The sequence below is a fragment of the Chaetura pelagica genome, unplaced genomic scaffold (genome assembly GCF_000747805.2).
Source record: "Chaetura pelagica isolate M959 unplaced genomic scaffold, ChaPel_1.0 scaffold271, whole genome shotgun sequence".
NCBI lineage: Eukaryota > Metazoa > Chordata > Aves > Apodiformes > Apodidae > Chaetura > Chaetura pelagica.
Genome location: NW_009952106.1, coordinates 877,495 through 904,946, shown reverse-complemented (window position 1 = coordinate 904,946; position 27,452 = coordinate 877,495). Strand labels below are relative to the sequence as shown.

Sequence of the window (27,452 nt, the reverse complement as noted above, 5' to 3'; positions counted from 1 at the left end):
CAGTGAGAAGTGTTTAAAGAAGTGTAGCTATTTCTTATACTTGTATTACATGCTTAGTCCTTCCCCTGCTCAGATGTTTGCTATTTTATGCTTTTGTACATGCTTTGTGTGAACTATTTTTAAAATGTAGCTATGTGCTGTATACTGATACACAGTGGTAAGCTTTGGATGCTCTTGAACAGCTGTGGAGACAAGAACTTTGTGTAGTTCTTCCCAGAATCACAGTCACAGAATATTAAGGGTTGTAAGGGTCCTCTGAAGATCATCTAGTCCAACCCCAAACAACCCAAATACAAGAACAAATAACTTTAAAGATACTTTAAATCTGAAATAATAACTTGAAGGCTACTCTGACTTGGTGTTGTATGAGATATGGTGTCATTTTTGTTATGCTCAGGTTTTTTGCATGGCATTGGATATTAGATTGAGCAAGTGGGATGACATATGAAATCTTGGTTTTGATAGATTTCCAGAAGAAACAGCCAGATGATGACTCTACTCCCAGCACAAGCAGCAGCCAGTCAGATTTGTTCTCTGGAGAAACGAACAGTGACAACAGCAATACCTCTCTAACCACGCAGGCCGCTAACTCCAACCAGCAGCTTTTGACAGAACTGAATGTAACTTCACCGAGCAAAGAGGAATGTAAGTGCACAAGTCCTAAGTGACAGCAAAGAAAGCATAAACATTTTGGGTTTTTCTCAGGCATGTATTTTACTGACTCCCCTTGAGAGTAAATGTCCTGTCATTTGGGGCAAAGGGAAAGGTTAAAAGTTATTCACAAAATAAGCACTGATGGCTTTAACAGAAGAAGAATTTAAAAGGGTTGCAGGAGCTTTTCAACTAGCTTTACAGCTCTTCAAACCACAATATACAATTTAATCACAGTTTTGAGGCACTCACATTTTAAAAAACTTTTTCTCATCTTGCTGGTAAATTAATACATATATTCTAAGGTAAACATCAATGTCTTGCAAATGTTTGCTTAAAAACCTTTTTTTTTTAATAAATGCTGTTGCACATAGCACTTTCAGTAATGCATGTTTGTCTAGACTGCTACTAGGTTACTTGCATAAAATTTAGGTTTCATTAGGTAATCCATCTCTTGTTTCATGACCTGTCTTTCTTCTTTATTGAACTCAGTAAGGCAAAAATTCTCCTTGAAGGTGAGATGTTGAAGATGTGAGAAAGTTATCTTGTAAGTTATCCTAAACCTCTCTATATGTCCTGTGTCTAATACATGGAGCTTTAACATCTACATTCTACAACATAAGATGAGCTATCTAATTTGCAGTTTCATTTTCCTCCAACTATAGCTTTATTTTGGAAGATGCTTTATGGAGACAATCCTTGAGAATACCTCAGCTTGTAAATAGGTGTATGTATCTCAAGAAAAACATGCTCATTTTTTAGTAGAGAATATGCTAGCGCTGCTCTGGTTCTTGAACTGTGGCAACTGCTGGAAGTAGCAATGCTGACAAAGCACTAGGACTAAAATAATCTTTGATACAATGCCCTTGTTTTCATATGTGTTAACTATTTGCATAAAATGGTTTTGCTGAGTTGCCAAAGTATTGATTCTGTTTACAGGTATGTAGACTTTGCATATATATTCTTCGTGCTTCTGCAAATTGGCGCTGGACAAAGTGCAAAGTGTTATTTTGGGGTTGTGGTAGTTTTAGACTAACTAAAGTAATTTATTTATTTTTTAAATTGGACTATTGTTTCCTCTCTGTATGTAATAATATTGTCAGAAATACAGCAAGGTTCAAATGTTAACTTTCTCATATGAGTTCTTGTAACACAAGTAAGCTTGCAATGTTAACTCTTGTCTCTCCTTCACATACACAGCTGCTGTTGACCACCCATCATCTCTTCCTTCTGTCCAGCGCTTCTTCAGGGGAAACCTGTAGTCTGCTGTAAAAACAAGGCCTTAGAACAACCTTCCTAGAGAATTCTGCAACACGTTATGCTTCAGCAATACATTTGGGCCTTAGGGCAGAGGGCTTCAGCACCTCTACTGGCTTACTAGCCAGGATCTACTGTTTGTTGTTACAGGGTGCTTCTCCAGTGCTTACTGGGTCACATTTTCTGAAAATATGTTCAGTTAGGAGTAAAATATGTTACAATAAAGTGTTTCTGCTGTGGCTGAGAAGGATTTGGGGGTCAGCAGGGAGTTAATTACAGGGATGTAGAAGGAGGGAAGGAAATTTAGTGTCCTTTATCCTGAATTGCTGTAAGCTTGTGAAGATACACGGAAGGTGATGGATATTAGGCAGCACAGCCTGAAGAGCATTTAAAAATATTACCTGTAAAAAGAAGTCTTCATGATTTTGTGAATACAGCAGTGAAATTTATTTACAGCTTGAGCTCTCTGTCTTTTCTCACATCCCCACTATCTCTTTAATGAAGCTTAATATAATTTATCAGAAGTAATTACACACAGATGGAGATTTTCTGATGGATAATGGCCCTAGCATAGAAGATTCTTTCCCAAAATTAATAATGCCCAAACTTTAAATGTATTTTTTATTTTGAGGGTGTCTCTTTCTGTGCAATATTCATTTATTTTTGCAGCAAGTTCTATAAAGTATGCACTGTTCTCATTACAGCTCTGTTCTTCAAAGATTGGTATTTTGCAGTGCTGTGTGATGAGGTACAACTATGTGCTGTTCTGAATGGAGTAGTGGTCGTTCACCAGCAATCAATATATGGGATCATTAAGGTAATCCCTATCAAAGAGTGGAAAGATTGGAGGACTGAGGAAGGATTCTCATGCTGCATTTCTCTCCCCTCTCTTCTCTTTCAAGCTTTTGAGAAGAGTCTCACATCAAGGCATTTGCCATAGTGCTTGAGTCCACAGGGTAAGCAGATGGCCCAGAATTACACCAAGTCATTTAGGCAATTAAGAAATTCCATTCACGTTACGACAGCTGAAAAGAACCATAGTAATCTCATGTGGTAAGATTCATATTTTGTGTTGGAGAAAGTGAGGGGGTTTTTTTGTACTTTTTTTATGTACACATTTCCTGTTTTAACACAGTGAATGATACAGGAGAAAAGTTCCTTGAACTGGATTCTGTAGGAATTAAATTTGTCAGTATGCAAGTAACTGCCTTTTTTTGTTTCTGTTTAGATTTTCTGTGGGAGTTGCATTTGCATTCCTGCAGGTCTTATATACACCAACAGATGCAGTGACTTTTTATCTCCTACCACCCTCAGTTCTGAACAATCACCTACCCCATTGCTGCTTTGCTGATTAATATCTCTTCCCCTAGTACACGAAAAAGAGTTCTCAGTCTTACAATTCCAGTCAACCGAAATACCTTAAAGATTTATGTCCAGCGACAGTGACGCAAACTTCAGGGTTTTTTTGTCCTCCTTCACATGAGTTTTGTTTTTATGAGGTATTACTTATCATGAATTTACAAAAAATGCTGTTGTAGCATAGGAGCAGGAGGGCAAATATTATTAAGAATGGTACCCTTCCTCTAACCCGTCACCCCCACACACACACCCTGCCCCACATGCTTCTTGAGTTGCCTTTTTCTGTCCAGACACTTCAAGTCTCATCAGTTGAAGTAAGATTTTTTTTTTAATAAACTTTCACAGGCAAGGAGCATATTGATATTGGTATAGCTTTACTAAGTCTAAATTGTATTGGATTTTAATAATCTGTTTCTTAACAGATAGTAAAATCAGTTTACCTTTTATTCTGCTGCTGCTTTATGTACAGATAAATTTTGCTGTTCAAGTTCTTACATAGTTTTCATCTCTTCTCATTTTTGTGTTCCACCTCCTCCCTTTGTTTAGGAGGTAGTTATGGTAGTTATTTCAGTGTCAGTCACCATATGAGTCAGTTGCTGTTATCAAAGATCTCCTTTTCTTATGGGGTAGCCAGGACTGTTTATTTTTAACAGACAGGAAAAACAGGATTTGACAATGACCCTTACTTCTCTCTCTCTCTCCAGCCACCAGCACTCTTAAAAAAAAAAACAACTTATTAAGGTTCTGTATGTTTTGATAAAGAAACAGTCACACTGCATGTGGAATAATTTTGCTTATTTTTTTAGGGGCTGTCATATTATTTTTCTGTCACTGTTTGAGCAGACATAAAGCTGATGCTGTGCAAGTTTAAGACTGTTGTTATGTAACAGGTGAAATGGCAATGTGAGCAACTCTGGCAGCTGGATCAGATTTTATAGTTCAGTAGTTCTTAGCTTTGCTTGATATTATTTTATTTTAATTATGTCCTTAACTCTTTCAGACCTCCTTGAATTTGTAAGAATCACAACTGAAAAAGGACAAAAGAAATATCCAATGTTTTTAGAACAGTTAGATGCTCTACATTTCTATATTGAAGACTTTGTAAGAAAATACACAAAGATCTGAGATACTGCTCTAAATGTCAAAAAATATATGGGGATTGCAGCCCAGAAAGGTGATAATCACTGACCACACCTTACGTCTGTGTGTGCTGAATTTTAGTTGCCTAAGTATGAATTTTAGGACTGAATGACTATAAATTTGGGGTACCCTCCAGAATTTGAACTGTTGATTTTCACAGAATCACACAATAACAGAATCACCAAGGTTGGAAAAGACCTTTAAGATCATCAAGTCCAGCCTATGATCTAACACCATTACATTGGTTAAACTACGTCAGTGAATGCCACATCCAGCCTTTCCTTGAACACATCCAGGGACGGTGCTCCACCACGTCCCTGGGCACTCCATTCCAGTATCTAATCACCCTCAGCATGAGGAAATGCTTCCTAATATCCAACCTAAACCTCCCCTCTGTTTAAAGCATCATAAGCTTGTCTCAAAAACTTATACTTGCAAGACAAGTTTCAATAATGCTTTAAAACATGGTTTATTTTGTTAAGCATTTGCATGTACTGCAAACACTGATAAACCCCCAAGTTTGAAGTTATTTTAGTGAATTTACTTTATGTAAATCTGAGACAAGAAATGCACTAAGCTTCTGCAAAAGATCTCTAGCAGAAAAATGAGAGATGGTTTTTTCTACTGCACTTACTGGATGTTTATACTTTTGAGTTTCATGGGTTCTTGAAGCATGACTATGTAAAAAGCCACATAGGCTATAGTACTAGAAAGGTTAAAAAAAAAAAAAAAAAGTACGTTTTTTCAACATAACCTTATAAAAAAGGGTTAAAAACATGCATCCTCTCCTTTTTTGTTGAATGGCTTTTTTTTTCACACTATGCAAAAGGTTTCTACTGCTTTATGATGACTTCACCATTTTTGTATTCTGGCTGGGATTGTCAGACATGACAGCTTTCCAATGTACACTCTGAAAACACTTCCTATTTTGAAGCCTGATTGTAATATTCTTAGTTGTGTTTTCTGCCTTTTAAGTAAGGACAGTGGTTTTCTTAAAATGACAATTTCTCTTGGGTGCTATCCATTATATACTTTTCTAAATGCTCTGGCTTTGAGAATTCAGTTGCTCATCACAGTAGAAGACAGCCGAGTGCTTCCTGACTGGTTTTTCTAATTCTGGCTGTGGGGAACTTTGTTTTCTGGCTCATCTCTGACTAAAAGTTACATGAATGCCCACTTCTGTAAAGTATTAAATGCATCAACAGACCAAACTAGCTGCCTGGTTTTGTCTTGCTTTTCATAAATGGTTGTAGAAAATAATTCGCTTTGTTGCTAACCTGATTTATTCTGATAGCACCTTCTTTGTTTTTCTCTGATCCAAAACAATGCAGTAACTGTTAAAATTATGCTGAGCTGCAAAACTAGCCTACCTGACCCACATGATTTAAGATTGAAATTAAATGTGTACCCAAACATAATTGAGAAAGCTGCAGCTGTATGATGGTGAAGATGAATCATTCTAATTTTCTTTAGCAACTCAGAAGATTGTTGTTTGGTCTTTCTTCTTGTACTCAATTTTCTGTCTCTTCTATTGGAGCTAGAGGGAACACATCTCTAATATCAAAAACCAGCTAGGTGCATATGCTGTATAATAGTCATCTTTGGATTTCTATGCCACAGAATAAGAACTAGCTATTTTTCCAGGTGTTAAGTTAGAAAATAGTAAAAGGTGGTTTACAACTTAAGGATTTCTTAGGGGTTTTAGCCTTTTTTTCATTAGGTGCTGTGTATAAATAGCATTTAGGTACTGTTTTTAATATAAAAATAACAGTAATTCAGCTTTTCATTTGGATTATCATTAAACCTGGATTTTCTTGAATACTCGTCACAAAATATGTATGTTATTATTAATGCAAACACTTTTTCTCTGGAACTTTGCAAGAATGCTTTCAAATATATAAAACCAGTTTGAGTTATTGGCTATTTGAGTTGTCATTTTAGAAATGTCACCAGTGTTAGGTGCCAGTGCAGAACATACAGGCAGTTAGAAATTTGAACAAAACATTTTGTTCTGTAAGTTTCAATCTAATCTGCAGTCCCAGTTTCATTTCAAGAACATTTCTGGCTCTTCTAACATCTTAAGCAAAGATTTGGCACGTGAATTTTGAATGATAATTTTGAAACACAATAAAGACCAGTGGAATAGTACCACTGTTAGTTTTTCCCTCTGATTTATAGTCACTTCAAACTGCAGAGAAGACAGTGTATCTAGGGTCTCATTTATTAAAGTGAGAGGACCCCATGAGAGGTAAGACAGAAACACAGTCACGTAAGAAAAATGTGGGTCAGAGCTGCTATCATAGCTACCTAAAAATTATTTTTCAAAATATAATTTAACTGCCAGTTTCAAAAGCACATGTTTACACTTCAGCTTACACCTGTAGCAACATGTCATGTCTGTTTTACAGATGAGGAAACTGAGGAAAAGCAGGTAACAGTGAGGTCATAGCAGGGGAAAAAGTGGAATCTGAATCCTCTCTACTTATTTCATTATAGTAGTTAAATTTACCAGCAGTTCAGCAGCAGCAAAGGAGTCCAGGTTTCACTTCTCCAGAAGCTGCATGTAGATAAAATGTCACAAACATAAATAATGGCAAATTTGTAAAACTGGAATTCAGGAAGTATGTGGTTGAATGGGATATAATTCTTTTGTTTAGTAATGACATAAATTATCATGCATCTTATCCATTCTGCAGCAAACAAGCGGTTCTTAAGCATTGTAAAGTTATGTTGCCTTTTTTTCCTTAAAGAGAATGTCTTTTGCCTGTGCAGACTGAATTTAGAGATGTATGTTCCTGTTTATGTGTTGGTGTTAGTAATCAATGACTGTTTTCAAACTCAATTGTGTAGATTAATTAGATTATGTCTGTACCAATTCAGGGAATGCAGAGCTAAATTACTGGTTTGGACAGGTTACTAAAGGTGGACTCTCTCCTGTATTGGAAACAGCCATGAAATTCTTCCTGGCCTGGCTATGACACTGCTGTCCAAGGAAACTCAGCTTTTGCTTACTAGCATCTTCCAGACTGTTGCAAGAAAGGAGTTGCTGTCTTTTTTCTAGGAAGGAACAGTCATGGAATTGAATAGTCCAAAGCAGCATTTCGACATGCTCGTATAAATCTGATCAAGTGTTACTTCAGGCTTCTTCACTTATTATTTATGTTTGGTCAGTAGCTGGCTCACAGTTTTTGTATTATCTGTAATCGTTGCAGTATATTATTGTAATCTTAGGCTTTGTAGTCTTTGACAAGCTTAGTTTCACTCCATTCTGCATCTCATCCCCTCCTCAATAAGTGCTTCCAGGTGCTCTTCAAGTAAACCTGACACATGAACTCTTGGTGCAAATTTAGAATTTCCTCAAATAGCAAAAAGAGTGGAGTTACCCAAGTATTTAACTTTTTTCCTGCACAGGAAGTTCTGAGTGGGGTCACTTCACTTTACAAATACTTCAGGAAGGGGAAACAAGAAGTTACTCTGACTCCGAGTATGTCCTGCAGGACAAGTGCTACTTGGCAATTACTAGTGTCTTTCAGGAATCAAGGTGGATAATGCAGAACAACGTTCTAAAGATCAATTTAAACATACAGAAATTATAATAGTCTATCATAGTAAACAATAAAAATATTAGCTTATGTAGAAATATAAGTTATACATAATGATATATGTAGAAATAAAAGTAATAGAAAAATAAGTTTTAAAAGAATATAGAAATAGAAGCAATAGAAAAATAAGTAATAAGTAGGAATAAAAATATGTAATAATACAGTAATAGGAGTAATAATTTTATCTATAGAGAGAAATATATCTAAAGTAAAAAATTAGTAAGCTCTAAGTATATATGCATAAGAAATAGAAGTAATTTTAATAAGTAAATTATAGAAAAATACCTAATATTAAAAAAGTAATAAGAAGTAGCAGAGAAACTAGTTTTGAACCTTTCTTCCAAATGTATATATTTGTAGTACAATTAAGAGGAAGCTACAGAAAGCTAGGGTTATCTGAAGCCTAAAACATAGCAGCTATGTTATCAAGACCTTTTGCTTTAATATGTTATAATGTTTAAGTTAAAGGATCTTGTTTTGTCCTTCCTTAATTCTGTGTTTGAATTTGCAAACTGGGTGATTCTTACAATTCTTCTAATTGCTTCAGTAGCTTTTAGTATTTTTGCATTTTTAATCATCTTCTCTTGGGATTACATTATTGCTGTGCAGTGACTCCTTTGGTTTGGAAGAGGAGTTGCAAATGCCAAAAACCATGCACTGGAAAAAAACAGGAGCATAAGCTGTTGCTTGTTAATTGGATATAGAATAGAAAGATATCGTCATTCTTCCATTTTAATATATTGTTTGTGGTGGAAAAAAAATAGCAGCATACAGCCTTGTGGGTGACATTAGAAGCTAGACACATGTGGCCTTTCACTGTGCACTGGAGTGTTTTATGTAAATTCACCTGAAACACTTTTTTGGGGAGGGGAATGAATGTGCGTATGTATTCTGAATCATGCCAAGTAATAAGCCTACTGTTGTGTATAGCCAAGGACTAGTGTTCTGCTGATCTGACTTCCCTTTTCCTTCATGCAGAATTTTTATCAAAGCTGTGGGAAATATGCTGGCCCTGTTTCAAATAATACAGAGATGCCTGTATTAGCCATTACATATACCAAAAGATGCAACTTAATGATTTCCACATAGAATTGCACAGTCAAGCTCATACTCATACTTCACGGTATTGAATTATGCATGACATTTTTAATGGTGGAACAAAAACAGTAGCAGAAGGAAGTGCTGCAAAGGACTTGAAGCCCTTTCTGGTTATTAGGCACTGGTGTATGTGCATGCAAATCCCAAGATATCCTTTGTTGAAACTGGAGCTGTGCTATACAAATCAAAGGTTTATGAAAGTAATACTAAATGAGGGAAGATTAAATAAAAGAAAAACTAACACAGGGAAGCACAAAATACGTACCAACTTATTGGACTTGAGAGTGAGAAATAAAAATCTTCTATTTAGTTGGAGGTTGAAAGTATCAACTAGTGCAAACACTACAGTAATTCCAAGGATTAGTCATATTTGATAGTCTACAGTCATGGTGCCTGTCAATGTGTATTCAGTGAAAACTGGGAGAATGTAATTAAAATTATTTAAAGAAGAGCTGCTGCATCTTAAAAGACAGCTATGGTCTAAACTCAGTTAATTGAATTTCCATACCCTTTTGAAATATTCCACATCCTGTTCTATATATTATTTACCCAAATTCTGTACTGCAACCAAATGCTATACATTTGGTGTTTGAAAGTTGAGACTGACTTAACAAACCTGCTGTTAACAGTTGAAGGGGGGCCACCTCAGACAGAACCAAGACAGTTTGCTACCAGGCCAGACTTGAAAGTATTTGAAAAAAGAAAGCACTGGCCAAGCCACAGTGCTACTTTTCAGATATGTGAAGACAGAAAAAAATATTGTTCAGGGCTTGAACAGTTATGTTAAGGATTATCCTGTCATATTATGTTCTGTTTTATTGCCAGCATAATGCTACTATATCACCAGCATTCCAGAGCAAACTTGATTACTGGTATTTCGATAGCCAAACTCTACTGGAACTAGCTTGATTTCAGGCTCTTTAGCATAATCCAATTTATAATACCCAATTATCAAAGCTATGATGTGTTATTACCACTGGTACTGCTACTGTTAATTTGTCTTGGCTTCATATATGGGGTTTATTTTTACTGCAAGTCACTGAGTACACTCAACTAGTTGCTTTTTTAACAAGATCTCTAGAGAACTCTTCAACAATGATGCATGTTAAGAAAAAAGCCAGAATGCAATGTACTACCAAGCAGAGACCAGATGAGTCGGCAAGAGTCCAGAGTTCAAAAAAAAAACCCCAAACCTTAAACATGGGAAGAATTTGTTAGGATATGCACTTTGAAAACATAATGAGAATAAAATAAGAGGCAAAGTCATTATCTCATTGGAATCAATGATACGGTTTCTGTTGACATCAAGGAAGCGATCACTGCGTCCTTTGTGTTACTTGTGGGATAGTTAGATACATTTCTAGCATTGTTCTGACAAACAGTACCTTTCTCAACATTGGAAAAAGGGCAATTACAGTGTGTAGTTTCCTAAAACTGTCTCTTAAAGTATTTATAAAGTATAACCTCAACCTCTTATCCAGATGCCCCAACCTCTCATCCAGTTTTTCAGTGCAAAACCTATTCAGATTTGACTGGGAAAGAAATACTGAGATTACTTCCATATGTGCTTTCGAAAGACAAGTGCTCCTCAGCGTTTTATATTCCTAAGTATAACTCTGATGTGGTTGTCAATGTTAAATATCAGTGGTGTTTTGAGACATACAATTTTCTCTGTTTCCAGGTGGGCCATGCACAGGTACAGCTCATGCCTCGTTAACCACACCAACCAAAAGATCTTGTGACTCAGGTATGTGTTTTGTGGGGGCTGAGAAATTAGGTTTTGCATGGTACATAGCTCTATGGTTATAGTTTAATAGTCAAGGTTAATAATCTGGTGAATGCCCAATGAAGTATTCTTGCTTTGCTGTTAGAAATGTGTATATATAGAATATATATATATATATATATATATCTGTGTGGCAGATAGTTCATCTCAAAGTCCTGTTAAATGTAATTCCATGAATATGCTAAGACATCCAGGAGTAATCGGTTTGATTTAAGTCTAATGATTGTGATAGTGTTCTGGAAATGCAAAGTATTGAGTGGAAAATGGAAGTATATCCAGAGTTCAAAAAAAAAACCCCAAACCTTAAACATGGGAAGAATTTGTTAGGATATGCACTTTGAAAACATAATGAGAATAAAATAAGAGGCAAAGTCTCATTGGAATCAATGATACGGTTTCTGTTGACATCAAGGAAGCGATCACTGCGTCCTTTGTGTTACTTGTGGGATAGTTAGATACATTTCTAGCATTGTTCTGACAAACAGTACCTTTCTCAACATTGGAAAAAGGGCAATTACAGTGTGTAGTTTCCTAAAACTGTCTCTTAAAGTATTTATAAAGTATAACCTCAACCTCTTATCCAGATGCCCCAACCTCTCATCCAGTTTTTCAGTGCAAAACCTATTCAGATTTGACTGGGAAAGAAATACTGAGATTACTTCCATATGTGCTTTCGAAAGACAAGTGCTCCTCAGCGTTTTATATTCCTAAGTATAACTCTGATGTGGTTGTCAATGTTAAATATCAGTGGTGTTTTGAGACATACAATTTTCTCTGTTTCCAGGTGGGCCATGCACAGGTACAGCTCATGCCTCGTTAACCACACCAACCAAAAGATCTTGTGACTCAGGTATGTGTTTTGTGGGGGCTGAGAAATTAGGTTTTGCATGGTACATAGCTCTATGGTTATAGTTTAATAGTCAAGGTTAATAATCTGGTGAATGCCCAATGAAGTATTCTTGCTTTGCTGTTAGAAATGTGTATATATAGAATATATATATATATATATATATCTGTGTGGCAGATAGTTCATCTCAAAGTCCTGTTAAATGTAATTCCATGAATATGCTAAGACATCCAGGAGTAATCGGTTTGATTTAAGTCTAATGATTGTGATAGTGTTCTGGAAATGCAAAGTATTGAGTGGAAAATGGAAGTATATTGACTTTTCTTTCCCTCATCAAAGATACAGTACAGACTGCTGAGTATATCTTACCTGCTCTGGGTTCTTTCAATGACTATTTCTTCAGGGAGGATATAGATGGTTCATCTTTCAGAGAGCTAGTGTCTGTAATTACATGGTAGATCATTGCCAGGCTGAAGCTGCTGGTTCTGCTCTGGATCTTGCATGGAGGAGCATGTGAGCACTCACTCAGACAGGCAGGCAAGTTACCTGCATTGGCTCAGATCTTTTTCAGACTTCAGTTCTGCATGGATTATGGAGTGCTTGTATGATCCTTTCTACCAGCACCACTGTGGGAAGCCATAAGCACCTGTGGAGTGGCAGTGACAGATATCTAGGGTGTAGTAATGTTCTAGCAGTCTGTGTTTCCAAAATAACTTTTGGCTATATTTACATTTATGTACCAGTTGAACTGCATAGGATGTGCAGAAAGTAAGGGCATTTTGTGTTTCATTGAGGGCTCTTCTTTCAGAAGGTAGAGGTTAATTTCCTCCAAAGTCATTCTTTCAAGAAATGTTTCAGGCTATTGTATATTTAGCTGAACTATTGTTATTGCATATATGCATGTTGTTAGCTCATAGTGCATGTCTCATGAGGCAAGCTGACTTGGTCTGCAGCAGAGGAAGGTTAAAGAGAAGCAATGTTACCTTGCACTTGATGCAGATACAGACCTCTCAAGTAATGCATGATAATTTGTGACAATGCTGTGAGTCTTGTTTGCCAAAGAATTTTCTAAGTTTGGTATTGGAAGATACTGGATCCAACTTCTCCACAGTAGGAAGACTGTGGATTTTCTTTTCTGCATCGCCAGGGAGGTGTACCTGAACAGGATGGAATGTTTGCCAAACTAACCTGCTTTGCTTATGCTGTGATTTAATTGTATTTTCTTTATACGTTAACTGTTGTATTGTTGAACTCTGCTTTTCATTGCAGGGTAGTTTAGAAGCTGTCTACGATGCCATAAATACTGAAAACTGAGAGTAATGTTTGAATATTTTTTAAAATGCGCTTGTGATTAGCAAAAAGGCAAGTCTACTATTCGGAGTGTTAAGTGACAACAGCAAAAGCTCCTTAGAATAAAGCAGATGAAGCTACTAGACATTTTGAAAAGTATCCATTAAATGGTTGGCTCAGTAGTTCTCTTATTTTTGATTTATGGTAATGTTTAGTCCTTTCATGCTTGTATGTTAATCATTTAGTGTGTTTAGCAAGAAAATAAGGAGATCTTCTTAATTTGATGCCACAAGTTTCATCTTCAGTCAACTAAACCTAATGAGTCTATATTACTTTGTTTTCCCCCAGTGTTTTTTTTTCATTATTTGCTCAGTGATCTGCATATTTTGTTTGTTGTCCCTTACACTAATAAACATGGTAGCAGGAGTTGCAGTTATTTTCTCCAGAGCTTAAATTTTCAGCAAACTTTCATTTTTAAAATAAACGACTGTGTTTTCAAAGTCTGCATTTGGGATTCCAGGTAGATACAGGAATTTAAAGCATTGGCTATCAAAACATTACCCAGAAATGGTGTGACATCTTGAGGCACAAGCAGCAGACCGGGTAGGATAATATTTTGCACTGCATTCACTTCAGCTTAGTGTCCCTTCATAGAAAACCATTTAAATGATACAAGCAATATTTGTCAATACTACACATTGTGTATAAGCCTCTTTTGTCTAAGTATTCTATATTTCTTCTACCTGGAAGACCTTCGAAGGAAGAATGTTTTGGTGGAATTCATCTGTGTAATTTTTTCTTTCCCTTTGAGCATAGTTTTTCCCTAAAGTCTGCCATATATCAGCATTTAAAACAGAAAATTAGAAAATTGACCTACTTATCTTGTATGCAGGTTGCCATCAGGAAGATATTAAGGCAGACACAAACCTTTTGTATTTTTTAGCATTATTATAACCACTGAAGAAAGATCAAAACAATAAATCTGCCAAGATATGGGAAAAGTTCTCTGAAAACGAAAAAGTTTTTACCTCCTGCTCTTGTCATCTTGTATGCTGGAGGAGCTGTTCAGATAAAAAATTGTATTATGACACCAAATAGTGGGGTTTTTATCCTCTTCGGTAGAATCATTGCTGTGGTAAAAAGTATTTCTGTTCCAAAGTGTGCCTGTAGGACAAGCGTTATAATGAAAAGAATGAATAAAGGCTTGCAGTCATTAGTCTGGATGATTCTTTAAAGGTTTTTGAGAGCCAGGAGTCTGAAGATTTTGCAGTAAAAAAGGAGGGAGTCTGTGGCCTAGTGTGTAGCTTCTTACGGAATTTGATTTGTTTTGTAATGTTATGGTTGATACCAGATACTTTGAGGCTTGCTTTAGTCACAAGTGCACCCAGATCCCATTTATATTGGGTGCCTGTGTTATGAAAGTGCAAGTGGCATATTACTTTTCTTTTTCTGCTGCAACTTAAAGCTGGTTTAATATACAATTCTAAACACCCAGGTCTTAAAACATTTTCATGCAGCTGAAAGAAATCTGAAAAAAACTGGTAGAACCGTGTGAGTGCACTCAGTTAATTTTTAATTGTATGGCAGAGAGGGTAGTAGAAAAAGGCAGATCAAAATGCAGTAATTAAATATTCAGTTCATACATTATAGCCATGAAGTCGGTGAGTTTTAAAATACTTTATTTCTCAGTAGCAGATGGGCATCTTTAATATTCTATATAGTTACATGTGCAGATAGCTCACATTTTCTGAGGATATCTGTCCTAGATGGGTGTGGTGGTGTTTATATTGTGTGAAATTACAGTGCTTGTCTCATTGCTCCATGCTTTTTCTAGTTTAAATTTGGGTCTAGAAGATGCAAATAATTCTTTCAGTGCTTGAGCAAAGAAATTAAGCAGGTGTATGGTCTTTTTTGAAGTTTTGGGTTTATTGATGTGTTTATACAATGCTTTGTGGCTGAACTTACGTAACTGAGAGGGCAGCCCCTTAGGAGTTAGAGAAAGGACAGATTGTGGAAGAAGTACCCACATTTTCAGTCACCCAAAACCAAGAAATATTTACCGTTGTATGATCTTTTTTTAATCAATCTTTGTGTTGAGTAAGACAAAAAGATCTAGTACACCACTAATTAAATTGTTTTAAAATAGTTCTGAAGTGTTAAGCTCCTGAGCAGAAAATATGCAAAAATTATTGAAAGGGTTTATAACATTTAAACAATTTTGAGGTGTATTTTTCATTGGTGTTCCAAGGGACCTGCAAGGTATTATTTAGTGTTTGACTTCTGGAGGGCATTATGTTAGAAATCCAACCTTCTTGGAGCTCTCTCACTCACAGGAAAGTGGTGATAGAACAGCCTTTGAGCAGCATAAAATATCACCCAGCCCTGGCAATCATAGTGCCCATTAGGGATATACTTCTTTTTTTTTTTCCCGCCTTGGCTCCATTTCCAGCTGTACTAATAGAACAGCACATCAAGCAAAGCTGTAAATAAAAGTTATAACCTAATAGGTGGGTGCTGAAGTGGAACGGACAGGAGCTGGGGCATGAGAGCCTTATTACTGCTCATCAGCAATTATAAACAGGATAAAGTGTCTGGGACTTGCACTGATACAGCAAGAACTAATAGGGGCTGTGAGATAACACCATACCGTGATCAGATGATGTATGTTGACAGGTTTTTACTATCTCATTTTATTGCCTATTTTGGTGATGTGTTGTATTATCTGTTCTGTGCTTCCATATAAATCTGGATGGATTAGAAGCTTGAGCACATACACTTTGCATTAGTTGGCAGCACTGGTTATCTGAGAGCCTTTGCAAAGGGTTATGATTATTGTAGATTAAAATGCTCCTAATGGTAAGGATCATCATAGTCATATCCATAAACAAATGTAAAGACTTAATGCAATTGTAGGTTTTATTTTCACCCGCACATTATTCAACTGTACAAAATCACCGTAATTTAAAAATAGTGGATATGGTCACCTGAATCTTTTATGCTAAATGCATCTCATGTGTTTCAGACTAAATGTGTTATAACCAGTGTGGCTGGAGAATTGAAAGAGATGGGCTTGGGGTCAATGCATCAAAAAGTTTTTTTAAAAGTCAGCTATAGCTGTGATGATCCTTGCCTCTGAGTTATAAAAACTTCAGCTGTTCCTGGGAAGGTTTTTAAGAGCTTATTAGCACACAGTAATTGGTAATATTCACAAAAAAAGTCTTTTTTGATCCTTTATCTGTCACAGACAGTCTAGCACATTTCTATGCTAGACATCTAAATCATCTCTTTACTAAACCATTGTGAAAAAAGGCCTTGAAATTTAGCCTGCACTTGCTTTAATCTAAAGAGAAGTTTTGCAGGCGTCTTCATAGTTCATACATTAATAACTCATGCTGTTTACTTCTGAAGAAAATTTTCTTCCGAGTGGTGGGAAAAAATAGAACATTCAGAAGTGGAAGGGTGTGCAGCAGCATGACAGCATGTGAAAACAGTGACTCCTATCCTCATCTATTCAGTACAGCCAGGATAAAATAAATAGATTATTTTTCTATCGTGACATTAGGACAGGAATACTTACATCTGCCTGTGTTAAAGTACACTAAGCTGAGATGAATGGAAATCCATCCTTTTGATAGTTGGTCTTTCTTTGAAATTATCTTTCATACTTAGTGCTTCCCAGGTGTTCCATTCCTTTGCATCGTTCATAAAGTGAGGAAGCTAGATAGTTGAAGTGGCCAAAGGGACAGAAAAAATGTAATGCAACTGTGGAACCTCTAATTCACATGCTGTATAGATGAATTAGAAATGCCTACAGACAGTGTTTTGAAGATGTTTATAAAATGTTATACTAATTTCTTTCAAGGAGTAACTCCTTTTTCTAATCTGTCTCTTGAAGCCATTCATGAAAGGATTTCTGGCCATAAGAAAATAAGGTTACTGTTATGAAATAGAATAAGTAGCTGAACAAGATAATTTCTGTGCCTATTCATGTGTCTCATTTTGTATTCCCCAAGATTGTACTAACTCAGATTCATTCTCTTAAGAGCATGTAAGGCAGTCATATATAATCTCCATGTTACTGGTGCAACCTTTCTAAAGCCAACAGGAAGACCTTAGAGGATTGCTGCTTTCCCACTGTGTGGTAGATCAGTGAATCTTTGTAGTGAGCTGCCTCATGCAGCAAGAGGGGATTCAGCCTACGCTAGTGTGAGTGGCAGGAATGTCCAGCATCCTAATAGAAAATGTCCTCCAGGTACTTAAAACTCTTACTCCTGCTACCTCTGTTTATCCTTTTAAATCACCCAAATTCATCTTCTTTTATCCTTTGTGTTATTTGGATGTACCATTGAACCTACCTCTTTTGTTCTTACTTCACCAAATAATCTGCTTTAAGTTCTTTTTTGATTACTTGTAAGTCAATTTCTGAGCATTCACTTGTCTCTATCTCTTTTTGCTGCTCTTGATTCAATTTTTTTAATCTGTTTTCATTTCCATATCCTGAATCCCATTACAAAAAAGACCACATTCAGTGTAGAACAACCTTGAAGAAAGTGTGCTTGAGTCAAGAGGACTGGATGATCTCTTGAGAGGAGTTCACATTGAATTATAAGCCAACAGGAAAATTCTTTAGAATGTCAAATTAAAGGTTGTACTAGAAGATAGGAGTAAATGCCGTCTTTGGCTTAACTGTGTTAGGAAGAGTATAGCCAACAGATGAAGGGGTAAGACGTCTTTCCCTTCTAGCTCGGACTAGAACAGGTACCCACAGAGGCTGTGAAATTTTAGTCCATGGCAGTTTTTGAGCATGGACTGGACCAGGCCCTGAGCAACTGGATCCAGCTTTGATATTTACTCTGTATCAAGCAGGAGGCTGGACTATGTGTCCCCCAGAAATCCCTTCCAACCTATTTTTTCAGTGATACTAACAGAAAACAACTATGATCTGAGTGATTAAAGGTATTTAGTCTGACTTCAATAGCATTCATAGCACTAAATGAGAGCTGAGGCAGGCACGCTGTAGAACTGCAGGTGAGCATTTAGTGCTTCAGGCACTGCAGAGAAGGGCCAGAAGAGAGACTCTTGAAAAAGTGGGAGAGTTGGAATGGTCAATGCAAAGCAAAGAGCTGGGAATAAGGTCCTTGTAGCAGGGTTCTCTAGTGCCATAAGCAGGATAAGCAAAATGCACTTTAGTAAATAAATACTCTGCTATCCTAAAAAATGTTATGCTGCTGCCCTTACAGCTTTCTCACCACTTTTTCTGTATGGTCTGATAGGTGGTTTTCAGTCTGGTTGATAAAATTCTTGCCATAAGCAAAACTTTGTTTTTAAGATCATTATATTTAAAATTCAGATGTGACCACATCTTTGTATTAAAGTCCTAAGGAATTATGTCCTTGAATTTTTTTAAATATAAGAGTAAGGATTTTATTCTCTCTGTATATTTTTATTACAATGAAACAACTTAACTTGAATATTTTTAGTGGTTTCATGCCATGTTTAGTTTTCAGAACTATCAGGATCTCTTTGGTAAGTTGACTGACCTTTGACTGTAGGTACATCATTCTTATTAGAGAATATACAACTACTAAGCATACTTGGCATGATGCTCCCAACAGCTCTGAATTCCTTGTTTCATGACCAGCCTCCACCCACAGACTGCTGGAAAGCCATTCCCAAGTAACAAATTTGCAGCTCATAACTTTAAATAAACCCTATCTGCATTAATTATAAAGGCAAAGAAATCAGGGTTACATGTCTAGTATTTCCCACCTACAATCCCTTCCTAAAAATTAGTAAAAATTATCTGTTGGAACAGGACTGGGTGGGGGAGCTTAGGGTTTGCTTTAATTTTGTTTGGCCTTGGTCAGTAGCAAGAGAATATGAATAATGTCACAAAGAATAGTTGAGATCATTTAAGTTCAAGCTCTATGAGGAATTCTGATCCTCTCAGCCTGAAGAACTGGATTGATTTTACCTCAGTATGTTGCAGTCAGCACCTAGATCTGACCTGCACAGATCAAACAGCTTTCTTACTGGTATGCTTTAGCAAATGGGACACAGCTTTTTATTGGTTTAAATGTGTTATTTTATTGCACTGGGGTTTTTTAACAAGTTCAGCATTAAATAACTGACCTGAAGAATATTTTAAAATGCATAGCCACTTACAATTTTTTATTCTTTTTTTTTTTTAATTATCTTAAAATATATGTAACATGAAGGGAGCTAAACTATGATCCTGTTACTGCTGTACTTTTTGAAGTGAAGGCAGTGTCCCAAAGGTTCTGACTCTTGGTGAAGGCCTCTATTCTGACTAGTTATTTCTGTGGGCATCAGACAGCTTTTAAGGAAGTTTTCATTATTTTCCATTTAGATACTAATTTTCATAAGGACCTTAAAAATACATGGCAGTAATTTTAGAGTGTCTTGAAAGTATGCTTAAGTCTGTTGAGCATACACTTGGGAAAGTATCTTCCTACAAAGTGAGTGGTTTATAAATCTTTGTATGTTCACCAAACCGTCTTGCAAACAAGTTATCTGTTGTTCCAGTTCATTTTCTAAGTTACTTTCCATGACAAACTTCAGAGAATCACTAATGAAACCAACACCTTGGGGCAGAAGAGGGTTGAAAAAGAGCTGGATTAAAGATGCAAGATAGTGCATATGCTGTTGTATCCTCTTGAGTTCTACCTCTTCCTTTGTGTAGGTCTGGTCCTTTGGTTCAGGTTAGTATAGGTGCTTCCCAGAAACTTCCTTTCAAAATAGTACGAACAGCCCAATAAACCAGCCTGACTTCTGATGTATTGTAGACAGCAATCAGATGTACAGAAATTGTCTTCGGTGCTAGGGCTGGTTGTTTTATTCCTACAAAAATTACTAGAAAAGGTAACACAAAACATAAACTTGATTTTTAAACTTTCTTTAAGATAAGTGAATCAAAACCTACTGTTTTTTGAAGATAGATTAGCTGTACATTTCAGAACCTACTCTTTATGGTTGGACCTGGTGATCTTCAAGGTCTTTTCCAACCAAGGTAATTCTGTGATTCTAATGCAGTCAGTAAAATTTTTATCAAAATACAAGAGCTCTTAGGATTTTTCCCTCAACATCAATCAGTTATGGTCCTTGGAATTATAGTCTCTCATTGCAAGATTTCTGTTGCTAATGGCATCACTGAGGTTCTGCAGTTAATGACAAATAAGTTTTTTGAAAGATAAATATGGAAAATTATTTTTTCACTGCTAGCAGGCGAGAGTTCTTCACAACCCCTCTTCTGAATCTGTGTCTTAGCCTTGGAAAACCATCACTACAGCAATGAAGGGAAGGCTGTACTAAGAAAAACTCACTGTATGAATGAAAAATAACAGAGCAAGTAGTTTCTATATAGGACTGTTTTTAGGCTATTAGTTTGAAGAATTACCTTCCTGAATACTGCATACCATCTGATTGATGAGGCCAGAGCTGGAGTGTGCTGCTTGGATTTTGAAGCGGAGCACTGCCGCTTATTTATGCACTCTTGAGCTATCTAGCAAATATGCATTATTTATAGCATTATCTATTCTTGTTAATCCAATATTAGAGAATTTCACAAAGCATAAGAGGGCTTTCATTAAAGCCAGCAAAACCAAAACTGATATTGCTGAATGCTTTTGAATTTCCCATTTTATTAGAACCAGCATAAGCCTATTTGTATGTGCTTGTATATATGCATCAATATATCTAAATATACATATTTGAATACTATTAAGTAGTTTTCAGGTGCCGTGGAACGGCCAGGATGTTCATTATTTGCCTTCATATGTATATTTCTGTGTTACAGCTTTTTTTCTTCCTTCTTTCTTTTCCATTTAGTTAACTGTGTGTGTGCCTTATTCCTTCACCTAATAATCCTGTTCTGAATACCCAGGCCACTTATGATAGCAATTTTTCTCCAACTGTACTGTCACTAGAATCTCCTTTCTCCGTCTCCCAACCCTGACCCTATGCTGCTAAAATACAAAATTTAATAATGAGAAAATAAGTTCAAATTGACACCTTTAAAATATTTTTTGTAAACTAGTGAGTTTAGCATTGTGACTTTTTTTTTCAGCCTTTTTAAGGTTTGTTCTTTATAATAGTCTGAGTAGATGAAGGACTTGAGATGCTGTTTGTCAACAGCCACCTCAGCTTTTTTTAACATCCTTAGAATAGTATCAAGCTTCTGCACTGCATAAATTGCCCCGAGTAATCAAGACAACAGGAATTCAGTCTCATGCCTACACACACGAGCAGTTGCTGTCTGTGTCTGATGTTGCTCTCAGCAGCTCTTTTTTAGCACATTCTTCAGCTGTTTTCCCCCTGTAGCAAGAGATGGGCAGTGAGCAACAGGCTGAGTCCTCAGCAGGGCTGTGCAACCTGATTGCTCTCCAAAAACCCATCAGTGGTTGTGGGCTCTGGAGTTTTACAAACTTGGCCTGTGGGTGTAATTCAGGAAAGGCACCCCGTTCTCCAGTGTTCTAAAGGTCCTGCTTTCAGTCAGCAGCAGTAGGGGTGTCTTTGCTGTAGGAAATGGTTCAACTAATCGAAACACAGGAAGTTAATCCATCAAAGGAGCTGTACAGTACAAGTGCCTGAATACTTTTAAATATGTACTTCTTCAAATCAATTTGGTATATAAGTAAAAATGGTTGAGAAATAAAGGAGTATTTCCATTCACTAAAGACATGCCAACATCAGAGAGTATGGGGAAGTAATGCAAGAATTTAACTGTAAGACAGGTGTGGTACAAGGAACCTAAATACAAGATGAAAACTAATTAGGTTTTCTCTTAATTTAGCAATTATGCAATTTACTGGGGAAAAAAAAAAGGATAATATGCATTTTCACACTTCTAATTATAACTTAGCTGAAATGCATGCAGTAGCCCGTGTAACTCGCTATTTGTCATATAATTTTCAATGTACATTTCATTCATCTGGGTTACTGGCACTAAATTAGTCTCTTCTGTTTCATTAGGTTGTAGTTAATAGCCTCATTAAGTCACACTGCAGTACAGTATACTTCCTTTTTGACATGATGGTACCAACAATACAGAGGAAAACAAAAAATTGTCAGAGGAAGGAAGGAATTAGAATGTAATTTTTTTATGTTTTCCCACCCATAAATCTCAGAATTACAGAATAGCTGAGGGTGGAAGGGGCCCCTGGAGACCATCTGGTCCAACCTCCTTGCTCAAAGCAGGGTCAGCTAGAGCTGGCTGGGGGCTGGCCAGGTTTTGAGCACCTCTGAGGATGGAGCCTCCACGACCACCCTGGGCAACATGTGCCGGTGTCTGGTCACTTCTTGAGTAAAAAAGTGTTTCCTTATGTGTAAGTGGAATGCTACTAACATTCTATGGTTATGCTCCCACTTTTTTCTGCTTTCATGAAGTCATATGCCAGGAGTAATACATGCATTAATACTCATTCACACACATACAGAAGATTTTAACTAGAGAGTGTTAAGTTGTGAAGTTTGGTGATAGAAAACATAAATTAGATTGATGCAGGTAAAACACTGGGAAAAGCAGTTCCCTGGTTTCCTAAGGAAATAAGGCCATGATAGATTTGTCCCACAATAACTTCTGAATCTCTTGGCTTATTTTAATCAAATTTCACAAAGATATTGGGGTCTTGAAACACACTAATCCCACATGCAGGTCTTGTGAAAACTGGCATCTTAGTACTTGGGGAGGGTACATGTGTGATACGACAATATTCAGTGTCCCTATTGAACTAACCTTCAGCTGTGGCTGATCTCCCCTCCTTATCAGGCCAGGCTGCTTTCCGGGGGGTGACTGGTGGCCAGGGGACCCACTTAGCCCTGCGTGTGTTTCAGGTTATCTGGATTCAAGTCAGGTGGAGCTGCTGGGCTGTGTTACTTGTGTTAGCTCAGCCACAGTCCTGTGCTGTTCGGCAGCAGGTTTGCTTAAGCATAGCACTGTACTTGTGTGCTACAAGACATGCTGTCCGTTAACCACCCACGCAAGTTCTGTGATGCCTCTGGAGGGTTCATCCTTGTGCTTTATAAATGCCTGTTCTAACATTGCAAGCAGAGTGCTTGGTACTGCAGCAGTTTGTTTTTCCTCTCCTTTACTCGCAACACATGCGTGATGGATGCCAGCTCTCATTTTGGGGAAATTAAGCCATGCTGTTGTTGAGCTCAGATATAATGCTTGCACTCAAAGCAATATACATGCTGAATGTCGTTTTTTAACTGTTTTGTAGTGTTCATTAAAAAGAAACCAAACATTTTAAGTCACTGTCTGTATCGGAAGCCTTGGCCTTAATCTCTATGCAAAGCGGGACAGACTGTTTTGCTGGCTGAGCTTGAATCACATCAGGAATATTTCACATTTGAAACAACTTGTGGCAACTCTTTCCATTACGTATATCAAACAGCTAGGCTAAAAGTTGTGAAGGGGTTTTTGTTGTTTGGCGGGTTGTTTTTACTCTTTAGGGCTGGAAACAACAACTATTGAATGGTTTTGGTAATTGATGTAGAAATACTAACTTCTGTAATGTAACTTCTGGGCATTATCTATAGTCTCCGGAGTGATTTCACATGGAGCCTCCTGAGGCAAAGAAGGTGCTGGCAGAACTTGAGTTCCATAGGCGCTATTCCTATACAGTCTCTCCACATTGTTTAGGGATGAGTTTTAGTGCAATGGCTTTTCAACTCGGGGGAGGAATAAATCAGTGAAATGGTGATGCTAAGGGCACTATAGTGATACTGGAAAGCAGATTGTGTGGTTAAATGTTACCACAGGGTTCATGTAAGAATTTTTGAGACAACTGTCTGTAGCATTTAAGAAAAATTGGAGTGAATTCACAAGATAAATTAATTTCTCCTGTGCATGAGTGCTTCCAAAGAGGTGCACGCTTAAATTTCTGATGCAGTATTGATTGTGTAAGAGGATGAGATGTTCATCTCCATGTAAATATCAGAGTTTCAAAATAACCATTTCCACAGCATTATACAGCCAACAGGGAGGAACTGAGGTGGTCTTAGTTGTCAAACTTGGCTCCTAATGTGTTAATCTTGAATTTCTGTCACTTCATTAATAGTCAACAAGCAAATGGAGTTTTGGAAAAACATAGGTTTTAGGTTCATTTGAAGTACAGAAGATAATTTTAAATGATGTTTCTGGTAAATGTGGTAGGAAAGATTTGTAAAGACAGTTTCCTCTAGATGAAATTTCTAATATATAGTCAACATGCCATCTGAAAATGTAATCATGAAGAAAAAATATCCCTAGAAGCTGGCAAGAAGATATTGCTCAAACTTTAGTTAATCCTTGTAATGTAGTTATTGCCTGTGACCGTGTAAGTTTCTTCATGGACAGAGGTTTTAACAGCTCAAGCTCCTCTTAAAATAGTTTCAGAGGAGGTAGTGGTGATGTTTGAGGGTACATTAATTATTGCTCTTACTGGTGTTTGCACAGGCAGCTGAGATCATAAATGCCAGTCTGTCAGTGTGATGGGTTCTTTATGAAAAGGAAAAAAAAAAAACAAACGCCTAACAGAGTGCTTCAAAAGCTGTCATCAATCCCGAGATCAAACAGATCCATCTCATTCTTGAAGCAAACAGCACCAGAGGAGGGAGGGTTTCTCTTGCTACTCTACCATCTCTTCCTTCCTCCATCCCTGTAATATTTTCTCAGCCCACACCTCTGTTGGGTTTAGAGCTTCCCGCCCTCTCCCCAGAATGCCATGAAAGGGCCATTGTTAGTGAAGCCATGCACATACAGCCTGCAAACCCCTCAGTGGCAGGTGAATGAGAGAGGGATTCAGATCTGACAGTCATAACAACATTGATTTGGAAAAATTTTGAGGGGAGAATGTGAGTAATGAAGATAAGAACAGTGACAGTAAGAAACAAGCTTTAGTTTCCTTTCAAGACATAGCAGAATTTTTAAGAATGCTGCTCTGCTGCTGCTTGTTTCCAGACAAGTCTCTGTTTTCAGTCTTGTTCAGCTGAATTACATTGTTCTCTCATTTGAAATGGGACTTCAATAGAGTTACTACAGTTAGAAGAATCTCCATCATTGGATACAGATTAGAAGAACCTGTGTCTCTTAACACTGAGTTAATATGACAATGACAGAGTGACACTGGCAGTTATCTTGCTGAATGATTTCTTTGGGAAATTTTGGGGCTGTCTCATCTCTATTGTTTTTCTTCATTTCTGCAGAAAAGTTTTACTATTTTTGACACTGCAGGTAAAAGGAAACCATTCTTTTCTTTTTTTTTTTCCTCAGACTGGAAATTTGTTGGTTTTGGGTGTAATACTAAAATGTAAGTTGAGTGTGGAAAATGTTTCTTAAAAGCAAAGTAAGAAATCCCTCTTGTTGACCAAACCATCCTTCTAATCAAAGCTAGTGTCAGTCACCTGCTGAAAGAATCCTCTTCTCTGTAGCCATTTTTTATTGTTTAATATTTCACACTGTGAAATTACACTTGAGTCCAATTGCAGCACTTCACCCTTGTCCTGGGGTGGGTTTTTTTTCTGCAATCCAGGTAGTAAAGCTTTGCAGGACCTTTTTGCTCTACGTCTGAAGTTTTAATGTTGCAAGATTCCATTTGCCGGAAGATTTATGTTGCATCCTGTATTGCTTGGGTTATTATTGTGGAAGGCAATGTGAACTAGAAGAAACTCCTGCATGACTGAAACTAGAAGTTCTGATTTCTAATCTGTGCTCTCTCCTCATTCTTTGTACATGCCCATGAGAAGATGTGAGCATGGGTGCTGTTGGTCTGTTTTGTAATGAGTGTTAGCTGGTGCTTGTGTGTTCAAGGCTCTGTACAGCCAGAGATCAGATAGCTGGCAGTGTCCCCAATAGTCAGGCTATTTTTGCCTCAGTTTAACATTGTTCAATTTATGGAAAAAAAAAAAGCATTTTAAACAATCAGATACCTAAATTTTCATTTCTGTCATATTAACCAATTTATGTTAATATTCAGTTAGTCACTACCAATTAACAGGAAATGTATAATTAAATATTCTAATTATAGAACTACTAGCCTGACTTGGAGTAGCTGTTTTTCTCATTAAGGCATATGGTCTCATTACTGGATTAGAGACTGGTTGACTCATATACATGAACAGGGGTATGAACAGGGGTACACCCTCCTGCATTCAAGGCCAGGCAGCTCTTCATGTGCTCTGAAAGCAAGTGCCTGTGTCATAGGACTGCTGCCTTGGACTATGAGTTGGGATCCCTGTGGTCTGCTTAGAGGATCTTTCTCTTGGGTCATCTTCTGCAGAGATGTGATTTAAGCCAGGACTAGTTCCATGATTGTATTAATTCAATATGCACTATTTTCTTTTCCTTGTCAAGGCTCCTGCACTGCCAGGCACGCAGAGGTGAAGCATGTTACATACTGAATGTTGGTTTAGGCCTAATAGATGTATTTTATAAGGTGTAAGTTGTCATTTACAACATTGATCAAAAAGAAGGCTGAATTGAGGCACACATCAGATAAAACTATTGCAGCTTAATAAAAACTTACCACCTATACAGGTGTGTATAGTTGTGCAGAAAGCAGCTTGCTTTTCTATTCCAAGTGAGATGTGGGGACTTTGTACTTACTGAAAAGCCAGGCACGCTTTCAGCATATCTTAAGAGCAGTATGACAGAAACAAAGTAGACCCAAGTGAGCTAAGTTGTATATTCATAATGGCTGTAATATTGGTGTCCAATAACTGGAAAAACACTGTGAGGTGAAGTCTGAAACACAGGTAAGAAAAATTGATTAGTATGTGAGGAACCAGGGCAAGTTAACAGAGCATACCCTGGAATGGTATTGCTAGTCTTGACTTCATTAGATATTTGGTCAAGAAAAGGAATGATACTGATAAGCAGCGGATCAGATAAGATCACTGAAATAACAAGGATACGGACAATGTTTTAGTCATGATGGTTAACTTTTCCTGGCTAATCCAGGACAGGTAACACAAAGTAGGCATGTTTTCCATAAGCTCAGGACATCATACAATGGATGCTTAAAGGTAAAAACATGCTCAGTAGAATCATAGAATGTCTTGGGTTTAAGGGACCTCTAAAGTTCATCTATTCCAACGCCCCTACAATTGACAGGGACATCTCACACTAGACTAGATTGCTTAGAGCCCTGTCAAGCCTGACTTTGAATGTCTCCAGGGATGGGGCTTCCACCACGTCTCTAGGCAACCAGTTCCAGTGATCTACCACCCTCATATAAAAAAAAATTCCTAATGTCCAACCTAAATCTACCCTTCTATAGCTTAAAACCATTGCCTCTTATCCTATCATTGCATGCCCTTGTGAACAGGTCTTCCCCAGCCTTCTTATGACTCCTTTCAGGTGTCAAAAGGTCACTCTGAGGTCCCCCTGGAGTCTTTCTCTTCTACAGGCTGAACAACCCCA

At 37.2% G+C, this 27,452-nt stretch overlaps 1 protein-coding gene across 1 annotated transcript in view; it reads left to right on the top strand.

Annotated features, from left to right (window-relative positions):
- Window positions 1-437: 437 nt before the first annotated feature.
- ZFAND3 (zinc finger, AN1-type domain 3) overlaps window positions 438-27,452 on the top strand; it is a 46,843-nt gene continuing 19,828 nt past the window's right edge. The window contains exons 1-2 of the mRNA XM_010006160.1: window positions 438-645; window positions 10,789-10,854. Of these exons, the coding sequence (XP_010004462.1) occupies window positions 438-645; window positions 10,789-10,854 (274 nt within the window). The remainder of the gene's footprint in view (window positions 646-10,788; window positions 10,855-27,452) is intronic.